The sequence below is a fragment of the Punica granatum genome, chromosome 7 (assembly GCF_007655135.1).
Source record: "Punica granatum isolate Tunisia-2019 chromosome 7, ASM765513v2, whole genome shotgun sequence".
Lineage (NCBI taxonomy): Eukaryota > Viridiplantae > Streptophyta > Magnoliopsida > Myrtales > Lythraceae > Punica > Punica granatum.
The window spans coordinates 19,298,577-19,319,891 of record NC_045133.1 but is presented as its reverse complement, the minus strand read 5'-3'; the positions used below and the strand labels follow the sequence as shown (position 1 = coordinate 19,319,891).

At 37.4% G+C, this 21,315-nt stretch overlaps 3 protein-coding genes across 3 annotated transcripts; 2 read left to right on the top strand and 1 right to left on the bottom strand.

Moving 5' to 3' along the window:
• Positions 1-3,179: 3,179 nt before the first annotated feature.
• LOC116214017 (pectate lyase-like) lies at positions 3,180-5,750 on the top strand. Its single transcript, XM_031549228.1, has 4 exons — positions 3,180-3,743; positions 3,915-4,566; positions 4,660-4,902; positions 5,303-5,750. The coding sequence occupies exons 1-4, from the start codon at positions 3,544-3,546 to the stop codon at positions 5,522-5,524; spliced, it is 1,317 nt and encodes a 438-aa protein (XP_031405088.1). The 5' UTR covers positions 3,180-3,543; the 3' UTR covers positions 5,525-5,750.
• Positions 5,751-6,613: 863 nt separating this feature from the next.
• Positions 6,614-9,188, bottom strand: LOC116214016. Its single transcript, XM_031549226.1, has one exon. It carries the CDS (start codon positions 8,937-8,939, stop codon positions 6,906-6,908), a length of 2,034 nt encoding a protein of 677 aa, XP_031405086.1. The 5' UTR covers positions 8,940-9,188; the 3' UTR covers positions 6,614-6,905.
• Positions 9,189-11,369: 2,181 nt separating this feature from the next.
• On the top strand, positions 11,370-16,597 carry LOC116214985 (serine carboxypeptidase-like 46). The gene is made up of 10 exons (XM_031550534.1): positions 11,370-11,620; positions 11,734-11,838; positions 11,950-12,045; positions 12,127-12,219; positions 12,826-12,914; positions 13,005-13,277; positions 13,527-13,669; positions 14,282-14,374; positions 14,487-14,604; positions 16,208-16,597. Exons 1-10 carry the CDS (start codon positions 11,392-11,394, stop codon positions 16,376-16,378), a joined length of 1,410 nt encoding a protein of 469 aa, XP_031406394.1. The 5' UTR covers positions 11,370-11,391; the 3' UTR covers positions 16,379-16,597.
• Positions 16,598-21,315: the final 4,718 nt, after the last annotated feature.

Below are 21,315 nucleotides of genomic sequence, written 5' to 3'. Positions count from 1 at the left end.
CTAGTCGGCCAATGCAAGCCTTTAAAGACTTGCCCTTGCCCTTGAATTTTGCATAAGCCCCACTCCACCTCAAAATTCCAGCCTCGTATACTTCTCCTTTCTCCAAGCATTTGCGGTACAGATTCTTCGATCGAAGGTCTGCATCCCTGTCTGATAACCTTCCCATAATCAATGGGCCCTCAGATATCTCATAGGAAGTGTTCTACACGTAAAGCCAGTAGATCCAATCACATCCTTAACTATATCCTTTGAGCATAATATAGCTCAATCTTGCTCGGATTAAGCTTCAAACCCAGACATCAAGTAGAACTCACGAAAGATCTCTTTATGTGCCTGAACAGAACTCAACTCACCACCCTTAGTGAATATCAGCAAATCATCAGCAAAACCCGAATGAGTGAGTCCCACTTTAGAGCATGGAGGATGAAAAGCAATCCTCTTGTCAGCAACAACCTTATTAAGAAGTTGAGAGAGAATCTCTAGTGCAATGACAAACAAATAAGGAGACAATGGATCCTCTGTCTGATGCCTTTTTGCCCTTCAAAATAACCTTCCAGGGGCTCCCATTTATTGAAATACAGGCTCCGATCTAAGTGACAAACTGTACAGGCACATTAAGACCAGCTGTACATTCATGAGAAAATTCCAGTATACAGAATCAGAAACCTTCATGATGTCAGCCTTAATAGCTCGACGGCTAACCTTTCTCTTACTATAAACCTTAACCAGTTCATGAGCTAACTGGATGTTATCCCCAATATCTCTCCCACTAACGAAGGCACACTAAGTTGGTGAGATAAAATTAGGGAGAAAACTCTTCAACCTATCAGCAATAATCTTTGTAATACATTTACAGATGATTTTCGATTTCAATGACATACTAAATAAGCGATTATCAATACTTTGTTATTTCAATTACTCTAGCCCTCGCACACACGCTTGCCTTTCTTCTAGTTGGTTAAATTGGGATACTTATAAGCACATTTGATATATATTTCACGGTATAAATGCAAGCACCGGCGAACGCTAATTATGTGTGGGAATTCTCTAAACCCTTACCTAGTTCCATCATAAAGAAACTTAAAACTTTGCAAGGATGGTAAGCTTCGAACCTTCAAAAATTACAACATTCGTTACACGTAGTGCAATTTTCAGATCTGAATTATTTATGAAAGCGAACTAGCTAATGTCTAGGCAGGTTACCGACATAGATTGATTTGAGTGGTTCGACACTTATTCCTCTCAAGTAAGGTCCCGGATCAAACCTTGTGAATGGAGAAAATTCACAAATGGGAGAGATTTACCCTTAATAGACCAACTTAATTTGACTCTGGATTAGCCCAGACCAATTGGCATCTAAATACTAGGTGGTACAAAAAAAAATGTCTAGATAAGTTGAACTTTTATAGGTTTTCTAAGAAGCAACCTGACTATAATATTATTTTTAATTACAATAATTGTGGTCCTGCATTGATCTTGTTTTTCTTTTTGTGAAATACGGAGCTGAGTATGATCTTAAGTTTTTTTTTTTTGGGTTGAAAACTGTGATTTCAATTAAGTTTACGATGATTTTGTTGAACCGTGATCCTACATTGATCTTTTTTCTTTCTTCTTTTCTTTTTCCTTCTTTTGAGGTGAAGTACGGGGTTGATTTTTTTTGGTAAAAAATATTGTTTTAAGTTTGGAAATTTTTAATATGACCTCGTCTACACCATAACACGGAGTCTCCCCATAATTGGATGTGTAGTGGGTCGCGAGAACCACGTGCATCCAACGCGAGAAAACCATGTTAGCATGACACGGAGTCATACTAGAGGAGTCCAGCTTTAAGTTTACAATGATCTTATTGAATTGTGGTCCTACATCGGTCTTTTTTTCCCTTTTTCTTTTTTGGTGAAATATAGGGGCCGAATCCCAATTCTCAGTTTTTTTCTCTTTGATTTCGCGGAGTTTATTCTCTTAGAAATCCTGGATTATTAATAATAAGCTAGAGAGTACATGATCGTGCAATCCTAAAATGGGGTCCCCGATTATAAGATTTCAGGTGTACCATTTTCCTAAGGCTAATAATGCATAATATATAGCTAGAGCCCTAACTGAAATAAAAGAAACTTAAAATTTTAAAATCCAAAACAAAATCATTGATTTAAGGTTGCGTTTGGTTTCATAGTAGAATTTTAAAATCAGATTTTGATTTTGATTTTGAGTGGTATAAATGGGGCCCACCCTTTGACTTTGTATGTGTTATGTTGTTTTGTTGTGGAAAAAAGTGGTATAAATGGGGCCCACTCTTTGACCTTGTATGAATTATTTTGTTTTGTAGTGGGTAAAGTTAAGTTAGAATTGTGATTCTAAAATATCATCTTGAAACCAAACAGAATGTTTCGCAGCTTCACTGAACAGGGTTTGGTGAGAGAGTCTTTCCTACGTTATGAGAAAATATATAATGATTATTTTTTTTATCAAAACAATATGGTGAGGAAAAATCTATGATCAAACTTATTTTTCATTACAGACGTGCTCATCAACTCATTTGTTCGTTTCCAATATACCCCTTATGCAATGTGAGGGATATTGAGAAATTCCTCGTGATCATATAACAGTTAATTTGTTAAATGGCTAATTTAAGGTTCTTGATATTCATGACGAAAAACTGCCTGTTAATCAGTTTGAGTGAGTGAGGTTCATCCCCCTTAACAGAAAACAGTTTCTCAAAAAATGGAAATTTGGTAAAAATAAACATTCCTTTCCATATGTATTTTGCGCGTAAAGGACGAGTACAATTTGTGTCTCCAATTGATATTTAAAATCTTGCACCCCAAAACGAACATCCTTCGACTCCATCGACTCCCCTTTTCCTTTCAGTTTAATTTATTTATTACACAAAATGAAAAAAGAAGGGGAAAAAATAATGAAAGGGGTAAAAAAAATTCTCTTACTGGGTCAAAGTCAAAGGATGTAATTATAGATGCTGATGACTTGGGGTTAAAATCAAGAAATTTGGTTAAGGGTGGCAAGAGATTAAACGAAAAGCCCTAATTTTTGTTTCGTCCACTGAAATTTGATTGGTGACCCATGTTTTACGTAACCCCTATTCTTAGGCAATTGCAAGGACGTGCTTTTGCCCTTGTCGGGAAAGTCTATATAAATGTCGGAGCTTCCCATTGCCTCCAAAAACTCGTGCTCTAAACACTTCAACCTTCGAGCCTTAACATTTCGAGCCAAATATGACGAAAGCTTAGTGAATTTCCCACCCATTGGTTCAATCCGTTGGTCTTGGCAAGGTCTGATCTATTTGGAAAAAAGAAAGGGAAAAAAAGATAATCTAATAAACACGAAGAATAACCAGACCTTTGCCATCACCTAACGTATTTGAGCCTCGGGTTGCTTTCGTCTCGAGTGATATCCTTGGCTCGTCCTATCAAAGTGTTGAAGTCCTTGTTTTTCCCTACAGGTTTTTCTATCAATAATACTTTGTTTGTTTGTTATAACAACCGTCGTGTGATTGACCGTGATTATTCGACCGGAAAGAAAAAAAAGAAAATGGAGGCGAAGAGGCTGTCGATCTGGGTCGTGGCTGTGTGCTTGGCGGTTCTCGTGCCGGGCCTTTGGGCACACTCGGCAAACTTTGAGCTGGATGACTACTGGCATCAGAAGTCTAAGGAAGCCGAGTACCATGCCCTTGCGGCATACCATCCCGAGCCCGAGGCAGTTACCGATGACTTCAACTACCATGTTCACATGTGGGGTTCTCCCTTTTCCTAATCCTTTAATTTCTTTTTCGTCGTTTCTTATTCTCCGTTGTTCGTCTTCCGGGTGGAAGTACTGAACAAGCCTTCCATCCATGGTAGTCGGTTAACTTTGATGATGGTCTTAGCTAGGGTTTATAACTTTGTTGTGTAATATGGACGCAGGGCTCTCGAGGGGACCAACACTACAAGAAGAGCGTTGGGTAAGTATGTTGGCAAATGTATGGTGACAAACCCGATCGACAAATGCTGGAGATGCAAGAAGAACTGGGCTCAGAGGCGCAAGAGGTTGGCGAAATGTGCTCGCGGGTTCGGCCGGAACACCACCGGAGGAGCGAGTGGGAGGTACTACGTCGTGTATGACCCATCGGATAATGATATGCTGAACCCGAAGCCTGGGACTCTTCGCCATGCAGTGATCCAGAAGGAGCCACTGTGGATCATATTCGCCGGAAGCATGATTATCAGGCTGAAGCAGGAGCTTATGATAACCAACGACAAGACGATAGATGGACGTGGAGCCAATGTCCGCATCGCTTATGGGGCTGGCATCACCATACAGTTCGCAAGGAACGTGATCATACATGGACTGGGCATCCACAACATTCATCCGGCCGATGGAGGCCTTATAAGGGATTCCGTCGACCACTTTGGGATCAGGACAAGGAGTGATGGGGACGGCATCACTGTCTTCGGTTCCTCATTAGTCTGGCTCGATCATCTCTCCATGAGGGAATGCGCAGATGGCCTGATCGATGTGGTTGCCGGGTCCACCGCCGTCACCATTTCCAACGGCCACTTCACCAAACATAACGATGTAAATACGTACATCTTCACTTTCATCTGAAAAATTGAACAGCCAATGATCTGGATATTCTGACGTACTGAGATGGAATATATATGTGTGTAGGTGATGCTCTTTGGTGCGACCGACCTCAACGACGGGGACAAGATAATGCAAGTAACAGTTGCATTCAACCACTTCGGAAAAGGACTGATCCAGCGGATGCCGAGATGCCGATGGGGTTTCTTCCACGTCGTGAACAACGACTACACTCACTGGCTCATGTATGCCATAGGTGGTAGCTCAAAGCCGACGATCATCAGCCAGGGCAACCGCTTCATCGCTCCACCCAACATGGCCGCAAAGGAGGTAATGCACGAAACTTAGCTTGGTTCGGGAGTGCTGTTGCTGAAATATAAGTGCTGAAAAATAAATATTGATTTCAAAATAAGTAAAAATGCTTGAGTGAAAACTGCTGAAAATAAAAAAGATAATTATTAATGTTTGAAACAAAATAATTATAAACAGATTTTATAAGCGCCTATTAACTTGTTTAAGAAAATCATCTTTGCAACTGCAATTTCGACCCAAGCATGGTTTCAAAAACTCTTATCAAACACCAAATCTGTTTAAAGAAAAAGTGATTATGAAATCTCTCATGTCACTCTCAAACGAACTCTTAGAGGGCTACGAAAGTAGATAATTATCGATTTCCTCAGTTTTTCCGAATAACTAAACTAAGGACTATTTTTGTTCTCTCGATGTGTAGGTGACGAAGAGGGACTATGCCTCACCGGCAGAATGGAAGCAATGGACATGGAAGTCAGAGGGAGACCTGATGATGAACGGAGCATTCTTCGTCGAGTCGGGACCGCAGCTCCAAATGAAGCCAAAGAGGAAGTTCATGATCAAGCCTAAGCCGGCTTTTGCTGTGACGTGGATGACTCGGTTTGCCGGCACTCTCAATTGCAAGTCGAGGAGGAAATGCTAAATATAAATAAATTCCTCCAACAAAAGGAAAAAAAAATAATCATGAAATTGTGGGTGGAAAAAAAAAAGAGCAAAAGGGATTGGTACGTACCGATGATCATTTATGTATGAATAAAATGAGATGGGGGGATAGGCTTGAAAAGCGCAACATTCCAGTGTATTGACTGAAGGTTCTTATACAATGTAATTGGTTTGTTGTTAAAAAATTTTTGGGTGAATTTTGTTGTTAGATTTTAAAGAGAGAGAGAGAGAAAACTCATTTTTGATTTTATGGGCATTATTATGAAGTCACATAAAGTTATTAATTACTATGTCCTCAATCATCATCCAAGTAAATTTACGACATTTAAAGTCGAAATCTGCGAATATGAAACCTCAACGACAAGCAACTTTTCGGCACAGTACATCTTTGTAACGATACTATACTATTACAAGAACTACCGCACCTCGCCAAGACTTGTTGGCGGTAGTTCGGTTCCATCAATTTCCATCTATAACATCTCGTATCACTCGATACCCTTTTCTGCCTTCCATATGACTTGCCTCCGGCAAGCATGACTCAAAGGGCAACTACTCACATGATCAGGACTAACTCGCACTTCTCCGAGTTCTCATGTCACATCATATCTTCATACCATGAGCAGAGCAAATCCCATCCCTCCCCTGAACACTAAAGATTCAATAAAGATCGCATTCGCGCACTGCTAATATCCGCGTTGCAAAACCTAACTATATAACGCTCCAGCCTTTCTTCGATCACAAATACAATACGCCCTGCAGCTCAACCATGAATATGTTGGATTGATGCCTATAATATGCATATTCTCACTCGTTTCTTCTACGAAACTTTCCAAAGGGAACCTATGTGCGTCCATCAGCTGTTACTTTCTAGCAGCTAGGTAGACATCCGATCTTGCAGTGAATATTGAGTGAACTGACACAGATGACTTTTATCCCTCAAGGCAAATGACACATAGCAACCAAACCAGAGGATTAATATACAGCAATTCGATTCTCCTCCAATCGCTATAACGCATCCATGCAATGATTCAATATAGTGAATGAGCCATGATAAGATGCAAGGAGGATATCTTGCCGAAAGACTTAGATTTCTACATATAAAATGAAGAAATCAAGAGTAAGTACGGGTGCTCGCAGAGATATGCAACATTGATCGAGCGAATCATGAAATTTCAACAGAACATCGAAATGATGAGACACAAGAAAAGGTAAAGGTCAGTCTCCGAGCACGAAGAGAGCTGGAAGTAAGTATTCTGACTGAAATAGACTTAGAACTTTCTAAGCAACTACATGTATCCTCTCTCCTTCTGATTTTACACAAGCCAGAGATTTGATCCTCCGAGCATCAATCATCATCGTCATCAAAACTGCTTCCTCTTATTCCTAAAGAGCTTGTCACGTTTCATGTACACATAAATAAAAGCAACAACACATACCGCATAAACTGAAACTGTGGCCCAAGGAAAAGGTGGGTCCTTGAAACAGGCGAGAGAGGCCTCTAATTCCTGGGAGGCATGGTAAACAATGGCGTGGGCCCCATAGAGATCGTGATCCAATGACCTCAGATAGTAGAGGGCGAGCTCAAAGTCGAAGTGTGACAGAGCCGAGACAGCCTTGTCAAGCTTGTACTTGAACAAGCTCCACCTCTGCACAAACTCAACATATTGGTTATGCTTCAATAGCTTCCTCTCCCCACCATGAGCAGCCACGGAATCAAGAACATCGATTGCACTCGATATACTATAATTTAGAGAAGTCAGCAACACATTTCTTCGGGCTGCGTCCTTCTGGGCAAAGGACAGGGTCGACATCTCTGAGAAAGGCCCAAATGGAGTCTGTCCCACACTCCAAGAGTAATCAACTAATGTACTATTGTGCCGCGCGCTCCATGTCAAATGGGTAGGGGAGACCCCCCACATGCTCTGCAGTATCGAGCCCACGAGTGGCCTCTCGAGCTCCCTCGTCTGAGTAAATACATGACGCCCATTGCAGTTATAATCACTCACAGTTTGGGTGTTCTTTGTTCTAACAGCAATCACCATATCCTTGAAAGAAACTGACTGGTGGTACCGATCGAGCAACAGCATCGTGCTGTAGTCCAAATCAAACACATAAACAGGGAGAACCCTGCCGAAATCATCTTCCTCCGGGATCTCTGCAACCCTCCGGAACTCCTCGGCCGAATCAGATAGTATTTGGTGCAACCTCTTCGAGTCCAGATACTCGCTCACAATCAAGGTATAATTATCGAACAAGAACCTCGATGTGTATGAATTGATTGACTTCGAAATCGCAAAGGAACAAATCGAGCACTCCTTGTAGCTCACAGAGTAAGGCTTAAACCTCAGTGACTGATCACCCAACAGCAATGCTCCATCATTGACCTCATCCATGAATACTTTCTCAATGTTTTTCCAATCCAACCCATTCAAGTCTTTGCTTTCACCACTAAAGACATGAACAAATTGTACAATCAACGAACTCTCGAACGGGACAGGGATTCTCAAGGGAGGGACAACCAATACCTCATACGCGCTCCAGACAAGAGACGCTATATCCGCAAGGAGGGCCTTGTGGGACTTGGGCCGCCCATGAAGCGCTGCTAGGGGGTGGAATTCGCCGCGTGGGAGCACGCCATCGCCCGAAAGGGCAGGCCCGTAATCAACCGGCCCCGCAGCCAAGTCGACCCAGATGTACCGGTCCTTGCCGGTCCAGATGCTACCGGTGCACTTAGTGAACCCGGGGGAGGAGTCGCCCGGGGTGTAGGAATAGGCATAGGGCTTCGATTGAGGGCCGAGATTGAGGAAATAGATGTAGACGCCCTCGACGGGCTTCTGCTTCTCGAAGTCGTGCCGGACCATCTCGTCGACGAGGGAGTGCGGGATCGGGAGGAGGGAGGACCGGAGGGAAGACGGGGTTTTAGCGACCTCCGCCTTGAGGGCGTCGGAGAGGGCGGAGGCGAGGGAGGGCGCATGGGAGACGTCGAGGTGGGGGGAGTGGCTGAGGGAGAGACGGTGGGACTGGGAGGTGAAGGGGGAGATGACGTGGAAGTGGTGGGAAGGGAGGGAGGCAGCGGAGAGGAAAGAGGAGAGGAGGGAGGAGGAATCGGAGGGGAAGGAATGGCCGACGAGGCGGACATGGACGGGGAGGGAGAGGGTGAGGGAGAGGAGGGAGGAGATCAGGGAGGAGGAGGACGGCGGGTGGAGGTGGGAGAGGGAGGATTTGAGGGATGAGGGCAGGGAGAGGAATGAGTCATTGGTGGCTTGTGGGTCGCGGCGGTACTGGTGGTTGAGGAAGGTGTCCAGTCCCAGGATCGGGGCGGCGGAGTTGGCGGCGGAGAACTGGATGGTGTATAGTAGTAGGAGGAGGAAGGAGGTGGTGCCGGGCGGAGGCATTTTCCGATGCGGGTGGGGTTGCTGGCGGTGGAGGAGAGAGAGAGGGGGGGTTCTGACAGCGGCGGCGGAGGTGGCGCCGCCGCAGGGGTTCGGTTTCCGATTCGGCGGAGGGGCTAGGTCGGGGGATGGTTGATCTGATGCGGCGGGGCAGTGGGGTTCAGAGATCCATAGTTAATGGTCTAACTCACTGGAGTTAGCGGCCGAAAGAGGAAAAATGGAAATGGAAGGGTCTGCAATCCATTTGACTTGGTTTACTTGCAAATATTCTTCTAAGAATAAATAGTCATTTTTGTCCTCAACTTTTCGATACGTCTTCACTTTCGTCTTTTTCTTTTTTAATTATTATTCTCAATATTACACATTTTGTTCGCCTTAAACCTAGCGTCAACTTTATGTTAAACGAGTTAACTTTTCATCCAAAATTATTTCGAAAATTTCATTTTATTAAGAATAATTTCGAGAATATAATAAAGCATAAGAAATGAGAACAAAATGGAATGGGAGATCGAAGAGAGGGAATGGGCTATCCAAGCCTCACTAGCGGCTGACCCTCCACTTGCAGAGGTCACTAGCAAACTTTGGGGCGACTAGTGACCTAAGTGGCCGCAGGCGAAACCTCCTCCCCCGGGATTCAAGGGGTCTCGGCCAAAACTAGAATCCATCTATTACGAGAGGAGCCATGCCTCCCTCTCCGAGGTCATTGGAGGGGCCTCGCAGGTGGCCACCCTTCTTCCGTCGAAGTTATTAGCAAATTCAGATGTCACCGTCGATATTAGAGGGCGAGAGGTGACTCCTTTTTTATCTCCTATTCCTTTTTTGGACCTTTTAAATTTTTTTATATTTTTGAAAAATTAGTCTTAATAAAATGAAATTTTCAAAATAATTTTGGACAAAAAAGTAATTTTTTAACAGAAAAGCTAACGATAATATTAAAGCGAACAAAATGTGTAAAATAATAGACAAGATTGAATAATAATAATAAAAAGATTTAAACCGAAAATGAAAATGTAATGAAAGGTTGAGAATCAAAAATAATTTTCTTCTCTTCTTCTAGTACAGTGCATCAACAAGTTATTTTTTTTAATCTTTTAACTTTCATTCACCGAAAAAAAAACTTTTAATTTCCATTTCATAAATCTAATATAAATTTTGCCGCTCACAAATGAAGTTTATGAGTCTAGTACTATTACAATAAAATAGAAACCATAGTAATTAATAAAAGAGCAGTATATGTTTATCAGTATCAAATCTGAAATCTCTAAATTATCATGTGAGAGTGTGCGTTACTGTACTATATACTTTTTTTTTCCTCTCATAAAACTCACAGTTAACATCTTGGCTCAATTGTGTATCATTGAATTTACATTACATCCATTTCTAGATAGTTTGCCAAACATTCAGTTGCTTCTATTGAAATGTACTCTTCATTATACACATTTGAAATGCAAGAGCAATAGTAAATCCATCCAGTTTGGGGAAGTCGAGCGGGTACCGCTGTCTTGAGCATTAATTTCGATTCTGGCTGAAGAACATAACGTTCTTTAATACTCGAGGTCATCAAGGGTTTCTAAAACGTCCAAGGAGCAAGCTCGATCATTTGAATCCATCGATAAACTTTAAATTTTGACGGATCTGTCAATTACATTTTCACTTCCTTGTGCTCAGCAGAACCTCCACTGCAGTGAAATTGATAAAATTACATTCAATATATTGTTGTGTATCCAATTAGGTTTCTTCTATGATCGAATGCACTTTGATTAACAAAAAGTCGTATTGCTCGAGTCCGTGAATCTAGAGAAAATTTTGAATGATGTGGTGAGGAAGAATCAATAAAATTATTTCAATTAAGAAGACTTACCATAATTAATCAAGTGATTAACACTTATTATTTAGTTTATTGTAATTTAATTGATTCTTCCTCATGCCATGTGGTGAGGTAGAATCACCTAATAATCTCTCGTGAATCTGTGATACGAGAAAATTTTGAATGATCCTACCTCATAATGATGTGGTGAAGAAGAACCAATAAGATTGTTTCAATTAAAAAGACTTACCACAATTAATCGAGTGATTATCACTTATTATTTAATTTATTGTAATTTAATTGGTTCTTTATCGTGTCATGCGGTGACTGGTGAGGTAGGGTCACTTAATAATCTATCATGTGATACAAACAAGAGATGAAAGCCGGCACATTGGATGGATCTCATAAACAACGTTATAGGAGCAACAAGTTGTAATTCCTTGATCTCACCGTACAATTAAGAGAAACAATTATTAATTATCTACCAAATGAGATCTTTATTCCTATCTGCGGTCCGTACAATAAGAGAAACAATTAATTATCTACCAAATGAGATCTTAATTCCCATCTGCAGTCCATACAAATCGATTTGTGCCATCTATAAAACTGAGACGATCTAATCTCTCAGTCAATCAAAATCTTGTAGACATGGCGTTTCTTTTGCTCTTGTCCATCGTCTCCATTTTCCTCCGCTCCAAATCCTCAGCCGAGCTAATAACATCTCTCCCGGGACAACCCGAGATTAATGTAGGCTTTAAGCAGTATTCCGGTTACATTATAACAAACGCCGAGCATGGCCGAGCTCTTTTCTACTACTTTGTCGAGGCCCAGTCGCCCGACCCATCCTCGCGGCCCTTGACCTTGTGGCTGAATGGAGGTTAATCGCGTTCACTTACATTTATTTCACTTAATTTCGTTTTGTTATTTGATATGAAAGCACATACGCCTTCCGAATGCTGAAGGTTCATGCATGTTTTTAATGTGTTGCAGGACCGGGTTGTTCCTCGGTTGGTTTCGGGGCTTTCATGGAGCACGGGCCATTTAAACCCGGACAAAATGGATCGCTTATCAAGAATGATTATTCGTGGAACTTGGGTACGTTACATGTTAATTACAACTCATTTAAAATGATGTGAATTTGGTTGAAGTTGATGGATCTTGCATCCAAACGGTTATCTCAAATGTCGATCTTGCCAATTATGACAGAATCAAACATGTTGTACGTGGAGTCTCCGATCGGGGTAGGATTCTCATACTCAAACACAAGGTCAGACTATGAAAACTGGAACGATACACAAACCGGTAAGGATTGTCTATGTGTTCAACCATGAGGATTTCTGAATTTGTAAGTTAATTTTTTTCGATTTTCAAAAATTGTGGCAGCTCAAGAGAACTTGCAGTTCCTCCTAAATTGGTATGAAGAATTCCCACAACACAGGAATTCGGACTTGTTCCTGACTGGTGAAAGCTACGCAGGTTTATCTCCAAGTCTAAGCTCTCTCGGCTATAATTTTTCACTACTCCTGAATTTGAAATAATCAGAAACTCAATTAATACAATTTTAATTCAGCTTTAATTCGATTCCTTCGCATGAGGCTTGTTAGGGAGTGATGCAGCTAACGGGAAAGTGCTAAAAGTAAAATTTCAAATATATATATATATATATATAGTTATCGACTAATGCTGAAAATACTTAATCAACAGAAACAATTATCCTAATCACCGATTAATAATATGTTAAAGAAAATCACATTTGCAAGTTGCAGCCGCTTAATTTAACTCAAATCATGGTCTAAAAAGTTTTTAACCAAATACCACTGTTGGCTTATAAAACTTCGGACGAAACACTTCTATTTTTATATGAGGTGTGATCAAGTTTCGGCAGAATAATCTTATCGGTCCACGTGAATGACCTGTAAACTCACAAGATAGGTAAATTGTTACCAAGCCAATTCCCTTGAGGTTTTGAAAACAACAATTATGAGACCTCATACTTCACTCCTATAAAACTCGAGGCGATTAAGGTTTATGTTACCAAATTGACTCTCTCTTTTTTTTTTGGCGTTTCAATTATTATTTCAGGTCATTATATTCCGCAGCTTGCGGCCTTATTACTTGACTACAACGATAGGCCCGATACCAAACAAATAATCAATCTCAAAGCTATTGCTGTGAGTGAGGACTAAGATTGTTCTTGTTTCCTTAAAATCACCCAACATAGTATCTATCACTAAAAATTCAACTTGACATCTTCCTTGAAGCTTGGAAATCCTCTTTTAGACCTTGACATCAGCGTACGGTCCGAGGATTTCCTGTGGGCACACGGCGTGATAACGGACAGAACCCGCCAGTTACTGAAGAAGGAGTGCAACGCGTCGCGATCCGTACGAGAAGCCATCTACAATCATCAGACTGATCAGTGCATATACGTCGAAGGCAAATCCTCCAGCGAAATGGGAGATGATACCCAGACCGATGATCTCCTCCTGCCGATATGTGTGTCCAAGACCTCGGTCAATCAACTCGATATTCAGGTAAAAGGTCACAAAACATAACTACTACACAAAAATAGCATCATGGATGTTCCTAGCCGTCAAGCTAAGCTTATAAATGGACTCATATATAGCCGTTTATCGTCGTATACAAACCCGGGTATTTTCATACGACATAATATATATACATATAATTAATTAATTAATAAGATTTGTACTCTTTTTTTGGCTGGAAATATAAGATTTGTACTAATTGTTTGGAATTTTTTTTAAAAAAAAAATCATATACAGGGCATTAGGGGAAGGACAAGGTCGAAAGTGGGGGATCCATGCCTCAACGACAGGATATTTACATACCTGAATAGGCCTGAAGTCCAAAGGGCCCTCTATGCCAACACCACTAACGTCCCTTCCCGTTGGAAATTCTGCGGAGGGTATGATGCTAATATATATGTATATCCTTCAAATAAAATTCTTAATTTTTCTCCCTGCGAATACGAAATTTTGAATTTTGCCCCTATTCTCTCTAGACATTCGAAGAACCACCTGCTATGCCATACCCGATCGAAACAAGTTAACACAGTCTGTTTTATTGAAAGTCTACGTGTTGCTTGATCATGGTGCAAACCTTCGGGAGGGAAAGAGTAAATTGGTGAATTTAGTTACATTCATGAAATGAAACTAGGGAGATCAAAAGTGAAGAATAGGTAACATCACCCGGAGTTACTTCTAGTCAGGGACGGAGTCAAGATTTTTATCCAGGGGGCAAATTTATATTTTTTGGACAAAATTTAAAAAATTTAAAGTTCAGGGGGGCAAAGTACTAATTTTACATAAATTAACCCAACTTTGGTTCAGAAAATATGACTGTCATTTTTTTTTCCTAATGAGACTATGTGATGTTTTCAATCTATTGACTAGACTAATTGCCATTCAGGCATCGACTTGATTTTGATAATAATGTGTTTTCAATGAGTTTTTAATAAGGAGGAAGTTAACAAAGAATTAAATATATGTATATATATTGATTTTTAAAATTTTTGCAGGCCTCTTCAGTATCAATATGAAAATGTAGACACTAACCTCATCCCCCTAATCGAAGATCTCATCATGGCAGACATCCCCATCTGGTTTTACAGGTCCAAACCTAATTAATATCTTTATATTTTTCAGTAATTAATTAATTCCATTGATTATATATATATATGCACACTCATATTATTTAATGTTTTATATTTTTTGTGAAATTAGTGGGGACCAAGATACAAAAATCCCACTCACTCAGACAAGAATCATAGCCAATAAAGTGGCAAGCCATTTGGGGCTGCTTCCATTCACTGATTATGGTCCCTGGTACAACAAGAAGCAGGTAATTTCTCTAATAAGATCTACTACTCTGATAGGTCCTAAATGAGTAAATAACAGCTAGAGTTTGGTTCGAGTGTGCACGTACTGTTAATGAAAAAGTACTGAAATAATTAAAAATACTGATTTAAAACTTTTGAAACTAAAATTACATATGATTGATTGATACTTGAGATTTAGTATAAGTATACGGATTTTTCATAATGACTTATTAATTTAAGTGAAATAATTACGTTCATAACTGGCAAATTTAACTCAAATCATAATTTTCAACTCATAAGAACAAATCCGGCAAAAAATATCATATAAAAATATTGTTCATAGTAGAAAAAGCACAGGTGGACCATCATTGTCTACCCATATTTTCACCAAAATTATTAGGAAGCATCAATATATAGCTTTTTTTTATTATTAATATCACCATATGACACGATATTTTGAAAATTTATAGCACGTATCGTACTAATTTCACTATTTAGCATGATATTTTGAATTTTTTTTATGATAAGCAATAACTTCATCACGTAGCACAATGAAATTTTTTCACCACTTAGCACGACATTGATTTTTCGTCAATTTTTTGTACTATATGGTGAAAAAATTTCACAATTTTGTTCTATATGGTCAAAAATTTTCACAATTTTGTGCTATTTGGTGAAATTATTGCTTGTCATGAAAAATTTTAAAATAACGTGCTGAATGGTGAAATTAATATGATATGTGCTATGTAGTAAAAATTTTCAAACTATCGTCCTATATGATGATATTAACCCCTTTTTTTGTTGCTTCATCTATCTAATACTAATCGGTCTTTTTTTTCATTTTTTTTCCAGAAAAGTACAAAAATCTTCATTGTGGTTTGAGTTTGGGACAAATTGAACCATGTGATTTTTCGATGGATAACTAACGCCATGAGATTTACTTCGTGAGACATAATAGACCTTACCATTAATTTTTCATCGCTTTTGGTCCTCAAACTTTTCTTTTGCCATTATTATCCTCAAACTTTCAACTTTCTTTAATTTGGTCCTAAAATTCGGGAAAAAAAAAGAAAAAGAAAGGGAAGGGGATGGGGTTGCCGGTTGGTGACCCCAACCTCACCACAAAGGTCGCATGCACCCACAAAGAATGCCGACGACCATGGAGGTGGGGTTGGGGTCGCACGGCCCCCACACCGGAATCGACGGGGATTTCGAGTTTGAGATCCAGGTCAGTTCGGGGGTCGGAGCCACCAAATGTAAGATCTTGACCCGACCCTCGAGGTTTCTGACGTCCTCTGTGAGTGTCAACGACCTCGGTGGTGGGGTCGGGCTCGTTGACCGGTGATCCAAGTCCCTTCCTTTTTTTCCCCTCGAATTTTAGGATTAAATTGCAAAAAGTTGAAAATTTGAGGGTATTAATAGCAAAAAGAAAAGTTTGAGAACCAACAGTGATAAAAAAATTAATGGTGAGATTCATTATGTCTCACGTAAATTACAAGGTATTAATTGCCCCTCAAAAAATTACATGGTCCAATTTATTCTAAGATCAAATTACAATATATTTTTGTACTTCCCCTTTTTTTCCAATCCATAGTTGATTTTTGTATAATTTATTGTATTTTGCAGATCGGAGGTTGGTCACAATCCTTCGGGTCATTTCTAGGGCAAAAGAAGACACTTCTGACATTTGCAACGGTAAGGGGTGGGGCCCACGAAGTCCCCTTCACATCTCCATCTCAGGCCCTCACATTGTTCCGATCCTTCCTCAACGGATCCCCACTTCGTCAACGCGAGTGATATACATGCTGCATTTCTCCCCCATTTAATCTTCAGTAATCTTATTGTCAACATTATAAATTTGATCTTTTCACGCGAGGTACGATGTATTGTATAATATGAGAGATGAATATGGTGGATTCAAACTTGAATAATTTATCATACATTATAGAGACAACTGCACCAACTGCAGAGGATTCCATCCAGTAATAAGATCTTAGACACATTTGAATTGCTTCATTCCTTGGTCCTCTGCTTCTTTAAGATTTTAGCCACAAGCAATCATAGATGTACTGGTCAGTGAATGTGTATACGAGTTGCTGGCTTCTCCTCTCCACGCGATGTGTAATGCCCCCCATATACTTTCAAGGCAAATAGCGAGTTACACATGAGAGCGGGTGATATAGAGAATTACAAACATCGATATCCACACTATGCATGAGGACTAGTATATATTAAGAAAGTTATAATCCCATATCCGAAATATACAAAGCAAACCTGAGTTTATACTTAAAAAGGGTTGGTATACCGGCAAATAACGCCTTTGTCCGTGGCATATGAAAGGCAATAGTAGTAGGAATATTATCGAATCCTACTTTTGCTAGATAGAACAAATAAGAATTAGGCTGCGACTTCAATTTTATCATCATTTCTATATCTATCTCGAATAATATTTGAGCTACTTCGTTTTGGTTCGTCAAGCAAAATAACTTGGAAAAACATGGAAATCACAGTCACTTGCCCGTTAGGAGGAGTCCCCATAAGTTTTACGTCATGATTGATGCCCGATTGCAATAATTCAAACCTTTCCCCCATTCGATTCTTTGTTTTCCCCATTGTAATTCACACCGTACTATCGTCATGATGAGTTTGTTCACTAGCTCCCATCTCTCCTGACTCCACTATCTAGTATCTTCTAATGAGTTAATGATCAAAACAGACCCCTTTCCAAAGCTATTTACCAATATAGACCCCTCCCCCCAAACTATTTACCATTTTGGACCTCTATTCTCTTATTTTTATTATTTTCATGAATATCTTTGAAACAAATCAAAAAATAAAAAGACCAAAGATTGAAATAATAATATGCAACCCCATCACTCCCCTTGATCGACCGTTGGGGTAAATTATGACCTCCAGCCTCATGGTGTTGACTTGATATCTTATCTCATCTTCTTGATAATCCTATTTTTCTCCATCATATTTCAATCCAGCTATCAATATTTATGCCATCTTCTTTGGTAGTCCCTTTTCTCTCTTGCAAAGGAAAACCCACAATTAGACAAGAAAAGATGTAAAAAGGCCGACCATCACTGGGGACACATGATGTAATGAATTCCTATAGATAAGATCACAATTTCGTCACTCAAGGAGTCCATAATAAACTAAGATGGTATTTATTTTGATTTAATTTGGAATACCAATTTTGTTTAACTTATTGAAAGATGGGCTCGTACATTCCTCAAACCATGTTTGATATATAATCATTTTCTAATATTGAAAGACATGGACATTGTTTGTCTATATAATGATGGGCCATGTCATCATTTAAATAGAGTTCCATCTTTCTCATAAAAAAAAACAAAGAATTCCAACTTTCTGGATTTTATTTCATGCAAATTAAAGCTTCCTCTATTTTCTCTCATCTTTATAGGGTAACAAACATAATTGGCATGTAATTATCAATACATATGACTGAGTTTTTAGACCCATGCATTGTATGGGTTTTATAAATAAAAATCTCTAATATATAAAAATTTAAATATACATTTATAAATTAAAAATAAGAAATTAAATTTAATAATAATGTTAATATGGACTATGTATGAAGTATATCACATATAATTTTTTTACTCTATTTATTTTAATATGTGAAAATTTACAAACTTTTGACAAAAAATAGTAATTCGAGAGTTTAATATGTATTGTGAATAAATCTATCTTATTTAGATATTTTAGCAAGAAGTTGTGAAAAATTAAAAATTCTAAGAAAAGTACAAAAAAAATGTGGAATCAAATTTCATTATAGGCGAAATTACATGACTCGAATCATTTCTTTTAACTCTTTATTCACAATGTACTTGATAATCTACTTTGTCCTCTGTATACTCTTGTGGATTATGCCAAAAGAAATCAGACTTAAAATAAAAAAGAAATTGAATTAAAGTTAGGAATTAGATGAAATGAGGTATAATGGGAATTTTACTCTATAAATAAATTTTTTTTAAAAAAACAAACCAAGAAATCTTGTTGGATGTGCACATGAGTTTCAAAGCTGACTTTTATATATATATATATATATATATTATGCAATTAAAATAATTTACAATCGAATGATCATAATAATAATATTTATTTTAATTGTTATAGAGTTTATTACTCTTTTCATTGATTGCATCCACGGTAAAATTTATGTTTTAATATTAATGGGAAAATAATATTTATGTATAACTTATTGCTGGAAGTTTAACAAATTTTAAATTACAATAATTAAATTGAAATCGGTACGACTCAAGCTCGATTACTAATTAATAGAGAATCAGCGAGTGTCAGGATGTTGTTATTTTATTTTATTTTCAATCAATTCTCAAAAGAAAATATGTTCAATCCTTTGTCTTTCTTTCTTTTTCTTTTTTAATTTTTATTCCCACCTTTTCTATTAAACTAATAATAAAAATGGGTTTAAGGTCCAAAATGGGAAATAGTTTGAGAAGAGAGACAAATGGTAAATAGTTTTGGGAAGAGGTGCATTTAGGTCATTAACTCTCTTCTAATACCCTTGAGTTATTTATCTTCAGTTTAAAATTCATACCGCTTCCCTTTGCTTTGCATCTTGCTTTCAAGACGATGAAACTGGTCTGAAATCCGTTCAATGTACGGAATAGAATGCGATCTATTTTTCTTTGTTTTTTAATTTGATCATAAATTATGTATGTGTTCTAAAATGTTAACTGATCATTTAAGTATCAATATGCGTACATATTTAGGCGAGGGCCTGGCCGACAATTGTCACCCACCGCCCCACCTCGCCCCGCACCCCTTTCCCCTCACTCCCGCCTGCACTATGACCAGAGAAGGTATCGGTTATATGTGCAATTTTTTCCTATAGAAAATAAAATTAACATCGAATTAAATACTTTTATAGTTTAAATCAAATATTCATTTTGAAAATGTTATATCATGATTGATTACGACTGTTCTAAGAATTAAATATCATTAATAAAAATTATGATCATTCTTACTGAAAAGTAAAAGAAAAAAATTTCTTATTGATTTACAAATAAACATTAGACCTTTTATGAAATAATAAACAACTTTACCAATCATGAATACGTATTAAAATCAAGTTTGAGAAAATGGTTCTCGATAAATTAAAAGATTTAATATAAATGTAATTTTGTTAAATTTCATGGTCCATAAAAGCGTGGCGCTGCACCTAGTTTTATAATAATATTTTTTTGGAGTAACAATAATATTGATTTGGGATATCAATTGCTTATGTAGTAAGAGACAAATTTTCTTTGTTATCATTTTCAACTTAGTGGGCATAGATTTTGTCTTAGGCTTTTTTAATTACTTTTATACACAATATACGCATTGCAAAAGAATTTATATATAAAAATAGATTTCATTTAAATATTCAATCTGAAAAAAAAGGATAAATATCATTTATTTATTATCCTATATATTAATGGAAAATTATTAAAATTAAGTATTAAACTCCTTGAATCCCTTTGACATAGATGTTTTAATTTAATATTTCCTAATTAAGCAATTAAATGTATTATCAGCATGTTTTTCTCTTAATTATACTATTTTTTAGATGTATATTTAGTAATGGGAAAATTACAAAAAAAACCCCAAATTTTGTAAAAAGTCTCAGTTTTTTCATAAATTTTATTTTGTAACAATAAAAACCATAAGTTTTCTAAAATGTCACAAAAATGACCTCCGTTATAACTTTCGTCAATTTTTGCTGCTGATGGTGGGTCCCTTTAACAGTCCACGTAGGTCACACATAGGCAAAAATTGACGGAAGTTATAACGGAAATAATTTTTGAGACATTTTAGAAAACTTATGGGACAAAATTAAGACATTTTACAAAACTTGGATTTTTTTTTTGTAATTTACCCTTTAGTAATAGATATTTACCGTATTAAAGAATGTGAGAATGAGTTATTTTAATGAATAAAAATATTAAATTAGTTATAATTAAGTTACAATTAGATGAAATTATCATAATTACTATATGCTAATTACAGTGAAAGTTAAAAATTTTACAATTCTATTTCCTATTTATTAAGTGGGAGTCAAGTTATATATTCAACAAAAGAGTCAAATATATATAAATATATATATATATATATATATATTGAATAATTTACTATTCTATCCCAATTTATTTAGTGAGAGTCAAGTCAATATATATATATATATATATATATGGTAAATTTTTTAATAATAACTGACTAATTTTTTTTTCTTTTTACCCTCTCCTCTAAGGTCATTTTATCACAAAAATGTAGTTTTGTGAAAAATCAACTTTTACATTAAAGTGAGCAGAGGTAATTTTTTTGTAAAAAGAAAAATTATTAGCTACTTTATTATTTTCAATAAATTTCCATCATTTTGACTATAGTCTACTTAAAACCTCAATTACTTATAGGAATGGCACGTGCTTTGTACATTTTGGCATCCTACGTAGTAAAATTTATTGGTTTGATGTATTCTTTCAAAAGAATGATAAAAACTGATAATAATAATAATATTTCGTCGCAAGTAATTTCATTTTCAAGATATATGTGGTATCATATATATTGTGTATGCTCAAACTCAAGTTTGATTTTAAAATTATAACTACACTTTATTCACTTCCATCCATATGCTAAGAAGTATTTCGATCCAATATAATTCCCAAGGTTAATTTATTTATATCATATTATTTCGTCCTTTGATT

Coding starts and splice junctions, on each gene's coding strand:
- LOC116214016 (XM_031549226.1), bottom strand. CDS start 8,939: ATGCCTCCGCCCGGCACCACCTCCTTCCTCCTCCTACTACTATACACC.
- LOC116214985 (XM_031550534.1), top strand. CDS start 11,392: ATGGCGTTTCTTTTGCTCTTGTCCATCGTCTCCATTTTCCTCCGCTCC. Junction 11,621..11,733: donor GACCTTGTGGCTGAATGGAG/GTTAATCGCGTT, acceptor AATGTGTTGCAG/GACCGGGTTGTTCCTCGGTT. Junction 14,605..16,207: donor CCTGGTACAACAAGAAGCAG/GTAATTTCTCTA, acceptor TGTATTTTGCAG/ATCGGAGGTTGGTCACAATC.
- LOC116214017 (XM_031549228.1), top strand. CDS start 3,544: ATGGAGGCGAAGAGGCTGTCGATCTGGGTCGTGGCTGTGTGCTTGGCG. Junction 4,567..4,659: donor ACTTCACCAAACATAACGAT/GTAAATACGTAC, acceptor ATATGTGTGTAG/GTGATGCTCTTTGGTGCGAC. Junction 4,903..5,302: donor CCAACATGGCCGCAAAGGAG/GTAATGCACGAA, acceptor CTCGATGTGTAG/GTGACGAAGAGGGACTATGC.